This window comes from Phascolarctos cinereus, unplaced genomic scaffold (genome assembly GCF_003287225.1).
Source record: "Phascolarctos cinereus isolate Bilbo 61053 unplaced genomic scaffold, phaCin_HiC Scaffold_8;HRSCAF=390, whole genome shotgun sequence".
Lineage (NCBI taxonomy): Eukaryota > Metazoa > Chordata > Mammalia > Diprotodontia > Phascolarctidae > Phascolarctos > Phascolarctos cinereus.
The window spans coordinates 65,411,813-65,420,151 of NW_027556291.1; the positions used below are offsets into that span (position 1 = coordinate 65,411,813).

General features: G+C 50.0%; 1 protein-coding gene across 1 annotated transcript; it reads right to left on the reverse strand.

Annotated features, from left to right (window-relative positions):
* Positions 1 to 701: 701 nt before the first annotated feature.
* On the reverse strand, positions 702 to 5,120 carry LOC110194747 (uncharacterized). Its single transcript, XM_078147785.1, has 2 exons — positions 4,670 to 5,120; positions 702 to 3,982 (listed from the first exon to the last, which is right to left on the reverse strand). Exons 1-2 carry the CDS (start codon positions 5,111 to 5,113, stop codon positions 3,755 to 3,757), a joined length of 672 nt encoding a protein of 223 aa, XP_078003911.1. The 5' UTR covers positions 5,114 to 5,120; the 3' UTR covers positions 702 to 3,754.
* Positions 5,121 to 8,339: the final 3,219 nt, after the last annotated feature.

An 8,339-nucleotide genomic window follows, 5' to 3' on the forward strand; every position in this document is an offset into this window, starting at 1 on the left:
TTACTGCTGGCTCCTTTCTTGGGTTTTATTTCCCATGAACTTCTGGTGTCCCAAGTGCCATTTTTCATCATATATATTTACTTTTCACCAGAGAGAGAAGGATTTTTTTTCCTTTTAATTCTCAGTGGATATTTTGGTAGATATACACAGACATCTCCTTCACCTCGCCCCTCCCTTATCCCTTATCTCCCTTATCCCAGCACCCTCTTCTCCATCCCACTGTCCTACTTAGCCTCTGGGGAGATTTGCCTACCCTAAGTCAATAAAGTGGGAGTTGAGTGGGGTGGGGCAGGAGGGCTGACCCACAACCTTGGGAATACTTTCCACTGGGGTCAGCCAGAACTTTCCAATAAGAAGTGTCATTCATTCCTAGTACTTCTCTTTGGAAAAACCTGTGTTCCTCCTCTTAACCTGTTGACCAAGGAAGAAGGCTCTTCCAAGGGTCTAAGGCTAGGTACAAGATGGCGCTGGACAAAATACACTCAAGTGTTTTGAAAGGGAGTTTCCCCCCAATAAAGTTTATTGATTTTTAATTTAAAACATGCACATCCAGGGCATTCTCCAAAGTACCACAAACGTCACACTTCAAAAATTATTCCAACAAAGACAGTTTACAGCAATACTGAACAAATACATGGTTCATTCCCCTGCCGATTCCCTCAGAGGGGATGGCTTGACAGCAGCTTTACCAACTAGGGGTTCATGAACTAGAATTTATTTTTGTCATGCAAAACTCTCAAATAACAATTCCTCTCTGCCCAGTGACTTAGAGCCGGTTCAGGGCTGCTGGCGAAACCGCGCAAGTGGAGGCCGAGGCTGGTAACATCTAAGACCTGAGGATATTGAATCCCCAACCCCCAAATGCAGCCCTCACAAGGCCTGGCACAATGCTTACAATCCTACCATTCAAGAGCCATCTTTAGGGGTCTTGAAGACTTTGGAGTCTTCAATGGTCCCCTGCAAAAGTGTTAACACTTTATATTGAAATTACATTAAGTTACAATATAGATTTCACATTAATAAATACTTTAACACAGTAGCACAAACTAATTCTAAAGTTTTGTGGAGAGCTCTGGACAATATAGATAACATTAAGTAGTTTAAATAAGGAAACAGAGAAACACAGCCCCGGGAAGTTAAGGGATATGACAGGCACCCAGGAAGAGAAGGGAGGAGGTGGGAACTAGAAGAAGACATGGAATGTGAGGGAAGATCCAACTTTGGCCAATTTCCCAATTTTGTCCCTAGGTTCTGACTCTAAGCCCTGCTCATCTTCTGATGCTCCATTTCTTGGGAGCAGCTTTCTCTCCACTTGGGTCATCGAGTTACTTGCATGCGTGAATTTGGGACCTCCACCAATTGGTGACTTGAAGAAGGGACTTTGAGCAAGATCCTGACTTAAAAATCATATTAATTTGAAAATGATTTGTTTTGTGCTTTTCGTGGTCTGAATTGTGCTGAAATTTACCCCTCAGGTTGTGCCTCTCAATTTGCGCCTCTTTCCTGCCCAGCCGGGCAGTTCCATCATGGAAAATGTTTAGCTTGGATCTAGCCTTTGCTGCTCATCCCTGCCTGAGCAGCAGCAAGAAGGACCCAAGCCCCTCCATATTATTCAGCCACAAGGTAAAAAAGAGGCTTCTGCAAAGGGTTCCCCCAGCCCAGGCTATTCCCAGCCCAAAGGCTAGTGAGGCTTGGGACTGAGGGAAAGACTGCCTCTTTCTGTGGCCATGATCCCTTTCCCAAATCCTTCTGCTCTGTCCCACATCTGCCTTCTGGACAGTCTCTCTTCGCCTCTCACTGGGCTGGACATAGATGCCAGGATATCTGGCCATTCCTATACCCCTCTTCTATGCCCGGCCACCTGCCACGTGGCAAGAAGGCCTGGGAACGGTTCAGTTAGGTGCAGAAGGTAGAGGTCTTTCTCTCTAGTACCAACTTCTTCCCAAGCCTTTCCTGGAGAAGATGGACTCTAAAGGGTATATCACATTTTGTCCCTACATGGTCCCTACCTGTTCTATCTGGGAATAAATACTGAGCATAAAAAGTCCCCATTAATTGTGAACGAATGATCTAATTAAAGAAGGCTGAAATCTCAGGGAAATTGTTGCACTCCTAATGTTTCCCACATCAATATCCCAGTGAACGGGCCTGTTGATTGATGGAGCTCCAGACTGGACTAAAGGAATTAATGAGAGCAGGGCATTTCTTGTTCTAAAGTGGCCCTCAAAGGCCAAGGGGAAAATCTGTCATGGGAAACTGTCTTGGACCAGAAACAGTTGTTTATCTTTTAATCTTCTTCTTACCTCAGTGCCACTCTCACCCAAGGCTGGTTTGCTAAGGCAGGCTGGAGAGCCCTAGCTCTTTCTAGAAAGAATCTGACCCAAGGCCCCAGAACTCCCATGGAGTCCTCCTCCTTCCTTCCTTCCTTTCTTTTTTTTTCTTTCTCTCTCTCTCTCTCTCTCTCTCATCTACCTTTCAAGGTCAGAGAAACAGCCAAAGTTGTCAACATACTGGGTGGGGGACGGTTGCTATTTGGGGGACAGAGATATCTAATGGGGATCTGTGGTATCTGCATGCTTGAGGTTGGGGCGAGGGAGATGGAGATCCAGGCTGGGATGGGGAATGGTTGGAGGATCATGCAGGTAGTGGTATTTAATTGAGACTTGGGGTCTTAGATTAAATGCAAAATTGAGCTGATGAGTCCACAAAGTACAAGAACAAGAGAAATCCTCAATCCAATGATGATAAGGGCATAAGTGTCAGAGCCCAACATGACCGCATGTCCTGTGAAATGGTCACTGATCAGAAGATCTGTAGGGGTTAAAGGGGAAGAATAATGCGCACTGAAGGCAGGAAAGGTACAGAGCACTGGCAACAAAGCGACCTCACACCCTGGGGCAAAGAAGGCCTCATATACCTGTGGCATCCCAGCAACATTTCGAGCTTTCCTGGCAAGGGTCCCAGGCACCCATCCCCAGGCATTGGAGGGGGAGACCAGCTGGGAGTACCTGGGTGTAGTGGGGTGTGAGGGGGCTACAAAGAGAGGGAATTCACGACATCGTGAGCTACCTTTTCAGGAATGTCTCCCACTGGGTGTCACCTCAGGCTCCAGGTACCAAGCAAGGAGTTGGGACTGGGGAAGATCATGCAGGTATTGGGGTGGGAGGATTACTGGGATGCAAAGTGAGGGAAGCAGGCCTTATGTGGCCTTAAAGAGCATGTGGATCAACACAAGAAGAAGAACACAGACAAAAAAGAGGGTTCAAATACCCGGTGTCACTGCAAGGTATGAGTTCCAGGGTCCAGTTAAACAGTCTGCAGTAGGGAGATTCACAAGGGCTGAAGGGGGAAAACACGTGAGACATCAGCAATAAACAGACTTTGACTTCCAACTCAAGCATCTGCCTCTGGCTCAGTTTCCTCATCTTTAAAATGGGGAGACTGGGCTCCATGACCTTGAACATTATTTCTAGCTTTCTATGATACATTCATATCTTTTTCTATGACACAGTTGGGATTGGAGGTCAGGGTGAATTGAGAGCACCTAGCTGGGGAGGGGAATGAAGAGAAGGCAATTTCTGCCAGTCTATGTAAGTGCCAGCCTGTGTGTGCGGGGGAGGGAGTATGGTCAGGGTTAGAATCACCCCAGAATTCAGGTCAGGGATGGCAGGGGAGAGGATGGAGTCAGGGACACAAAAGCTAGGGCTGAAGGTGAGGGGAAAATGGGGCAAGGGTGGACTGGGGTGAGGGCAGACTAGGGCGAGGGCAGACTAGGAGGAAGGCATTCATGTAGAATGCAAGGAGAAAGCCACACACAGGAGAGAGCACACAAGTGCACATGCAAATACCGGAGGGTAGCACAAGATGGAAAAATGTCACTCCACGCAAGCTCTTCAACATCAGGTCGGGTGATCAAAGAGCATAAGAAGGCAGGTGAGTTACAGTTGAGACCAAGACTCAGGAACCAGAAGATCGGCAGAAGCTACACAAGGCAAAGCAGGCAGGGGGCACATGTAAGGCCCCAGTGGGGAGGATATCTCCCACCTGATTCCACCCCCCTGGGTCTGAAGGGGGAGGGGTAAGCATCCGGCTAGAGTAGGAAACATAAAGGTTCGAGAGGATGGTGAGTCCTGGTCATAGAAGTGGTGGGGGGGGGGGAGCAGGAAAGAAGGTGGATAGAGGGGCACATGTGGGTTCCTCAGAGTGGTACATCTCTCCCTTCTCCTTCTTGCTGGTAGGTAGCTGAGTGGAGAAGAGAGTCCTGGAGTAAATCTGGTCTATAGAGCTCTCTGGGGGATCTCTGGTGGATTATGATCCATGAAGGGCGCCTGCCATCCTGGTTCCCTCTCTGAGAGGGTGGCTGGCCGGCACCCGAGATGCCCGATCCCTGGCCTGAAGCATACCTATTCCCCGCCCTGTCCTGTGCCCTAGGCCCCCCGGACATGTGCCCTGGCTGCCAAGGGGAGGATGTCTAACTCTAGAAGCTCTTCATCTCCTCTCTGCTCTACAGGTTGCCCATTGTTGGCACCTGGGCCAAGCTGTGGGCCTCCTGAGCTGGGAGCTCCAGGAGGGACTCTGATAGCTCCAGCCAGGCCTCCAGGGAAATTATCAGGGCTGGGGGGCGCAATCGGGGAATTTGGGGGATCTGATCTCCCAGCTGGATGTGTACCTTCGGCGACACGTGGCCCTCGGACACTAAAAGCCTGATGTTGTTCTCGAAATTCTCCACCCCGCAATGCACGAACTGAACGTTGTGCTGGTTGATCAGGGCAAACCATTGGCATGCAAAGGACACAGCACTCTTGGTCTTGGCGTCTGCACTGGCAATAAGTGCCACATAGAAACTGAGGGGAAACGAAGACATGACAAAGACCACAACGAGGACAAGGAGGAGCATGAGGGTCTTCCTGCGGTTGGGGACTGGCGGGACGACGTCTTCCAGCTCGAGAAACTGCATCTCTGCAGCAATGGTAAGCAACTGCACCCTGATCATAATCAGGAATGCCTTGGCGGACAGCAGCAGAGGCACCAGGAAGTACACGCTGGAAATCACGATTTTGAGAAGCTTCATCACGAGCCAGTCGCTGTCTAGGATGTCGGGGAGGTGAGGCATCCAGAGGTTCTCCCTGGGAAATAACCAATGGGCTCTGGTCACCTGACAGTTGGTAAGACTCCTCTCAACCATGGCTTGCCCCCTCCTCCAGAGCCACCAATGCCCTGGAGACCTGTCCTACCTTCAGGAAGAGCCCCTCAGACTCGGAACCAGCTCTAGCTGGGTCTTGGTTCTGTTGCGACCCAAGCAGGTTCCTCCGTCTCCGTGAACCTCAATTTCCTCCTCTAGAAGATGGTGATACCTGCACCACCTACTTCAACGCAATCCTATTCAACAAGTGCCTATTGTATGCCAGACACCAGGCTGGGTGTCAGGGGACCTGGATTTGAGGCTCAGCCAAGCCATTTACTAGGTCTGGGAGAGTGAACGAGACATCTAATCTCTCCGGGCCTGTTTTTCATCAGGAAAATGGAGATCTTCCCACTGACACTCCCCACCTTGTCTCCCAAGTCTTCTTTTGTTTGAGATAAATATTCTCAGTTCCCTTCCCTATCCTCCTATGGCATGACCTCATCCAGTCCCTTCCCTTATTCTAGCTGCCCTCCCCCTGGCACTGGTCAGCTTATCTCAATCCTTCCTAAACTGGGGAGGCTAGACCTGAAGCTAGCCATCCAGCTGCGGTACGCTCAACGCAGAGAACGGCATACCATCACCTCCCTGGTCCTAGACACCATAGACCCTTAGTGCTGTGAAAACTCATGGTAGTTGTTATTGGACTCCATTATTTCCTTTCTCCTTTATCCATTGTCTCATCTTCAAATTGGGATGCTCAGCCCTTCCCCATCTCTCTTGATGGTGTTCTCGCAAGGATCCGGTGTCATCATAGATGGGTGTGAAGGGTTCGTAAAGCAGCAAATGTACAGAAACTCTCAGTCCCACTTTAGAGCCTGTTTCTCCAGGTTGCGCCAGAGAGCAGAAGGCCCTTCCAGCTACTTTAGGGCCCTCTTTGTGCAGATTTCACCCCTTTCCCTCAATCCTCTCCTCCTCATTCAGTGGGCCGAGGACAGAGGTCCTCCCACCTCCTGCTCTTTCCTGTGAGCCATCAGAAGCCCTCGGACCATCCAGCTATTCTCAGCAGCCAGCAATGCCCAAGCAAAGCAATCTTCCCTGTTGCTAGCCCCAGCTCATCCATCACACTGGCAACGTGAGTATATACACAAGTGTGGGGCAGGGGAGCGCTCACTCATCATGCTGTTCGCTCAATAACTTGGTCAGCTTAGACAGCGAATGATGAGCAATGTGGTCATTATCATAATAGGCCCCTGCTAGCTTCTGTTCAGCCACCGAATAAGCAAGAGAGGGGCCTGGGCACCATTCCCCACACCAGCTCTGCTGAAGGTGTGCCCCTCCCCAGGAGGGCTTTATCCTGCCCCCCCCCCCAGCTCTCTGCGCTGGCCCCAGGCTGTTAGTGAAGGAGAAGGGAGGGCAGGGTGAGAGTGGAGTGTCTGTTTTGATAATGACCAGGCCTCACACCTATAAGTGATACACCATCTTGTAACAGTAGTCCAAAGGTAAATGTAGGAAGGAAAAATGTAAAGTAATTGGGGATGACTTTCCCACTGAGATAAATAAGGGTACACAGAAGGCTAATATAGTCAGTACCCCCTCAACATAACACACATATCTTCAGAATGTATTCATAACTGTAGCAGCCAGAGCTCGGAACTGTAGCTTTCCTCACCCCAACACATACCACCACCCCCCTCCTCAGAAAGCCATCAGTGCAGGAGTCTATAAAACTCATTTGAACCTCTTAGGCGATCTCCAGTAGCAGGCAAAAGAGAAAAATGGCCATTGGGCCTTCCCTGTGAGGCACTAAGCTGCCCACAGACCCCTGATGCCCTTCCCCATTCTGCTTGCTGAAGAGGTCTATCCTCTGGGGGGGAGGCCGGTGACCTTTGCTTTGGTAGCCTGAACTGAAGTACCCTGGGATGAAGACCTGTAAAATGAGGGTGCTCGACCAAACGCACTGGAAGGTCCCCTCTAACTCTGCCATCCTTGGATAATGTAGTATGTGCCTAGCGTGGAGTAGGCGTGTCATAATTGCTTACTTAATTGTATGAAGGCACAATCCATGCCTATGATGGGCAAACCTTTTCTATCTTCTTCACCAGAATCTTTGGTGACTATGCAGGCTTCCATCTAGACTAGAGAATTTGGAGTCCTATGAAAGAGAATGGGAAGAGGAGAAAGAAGAGTTGGAAGGGCTCCAGGCCTCCTGGAGGCTCCTTTACTCACTCGAGGCTGATCAGATACAAGTTCTGGTAGATGAATCGGGGAGAAGAAACAGCTATCGCCAAAGTCCAAATCACTGCAACTCTCGTCAGATGTTTCGTCATCATAGCCCCGAAAGTCAAAGGGCGGAGAATAGGCTGAAAGGGAAATGCCCCTGTGAGACTTGGCAAGGAGAAAGGCTGCCAGGTACCCTGATCACAGCCCAGATGCCCACACGCCACACTCCCCAAACTGCTGCCTCCCCTCAATTGGCCCAAGCTGAATGACGGTGTCAACCAACTCTTGGAGGCACCCCCCCCCCAACCTTCACAGCTGGCTCCTGAATCCAACCCAGGACATGCAGTAAAACTGGTCACCCAGCATCCACCCTTCTTTGCCCTCCATACACGCGCATACACTCCTAGATAAGCTCAGGCTTACCAGGGGGAGGTCCAAGAGGGCGAAGGCCAATGTCATCGTTGCGGTGCTCAGGGAAAAATGAACGAGACGGAATATGAAACACAAAATCCGGCCTAGCATCGTCGCCTTGTTGTTCTCTCGCACCTGATGGCCAAAACAGGGAGCGTCAGTAAGCACGTGAGTGTGGGGAGGCTAGCTGGGTTATTGAGGCAAGGGGCAGGAGGCCAGGGGGTTTGGGAGAGAGCTCAGGCCTCAAATGGCACCTCTTTGCTTCTTATTGTCCTTCCCTGGACCATCTTAGTACTAGTATGGCACTATGCCCACCCTATTCCTGGTGTAGGTAGGGATGACGGAACAGAAATGCCTTTTCCACTTGTAAAATGAGCATTGACTAACTACAACAGAAAAGGCTTGAGAATGTTGGGAATCAAGGGACAGAGTTCTAGTCCTGACTGCCCCAATATACTGTGTGGCCTCAGACCAGTCACTTGGCTTCTCTCAGCCTCAGTTTCCTTATCTACAAAAAGAAGAAGATTGGAGGAAATGACCTCTGAGCTTCTCTCTGGTTCTTGGCTCTACAGTCCTGAGTCAT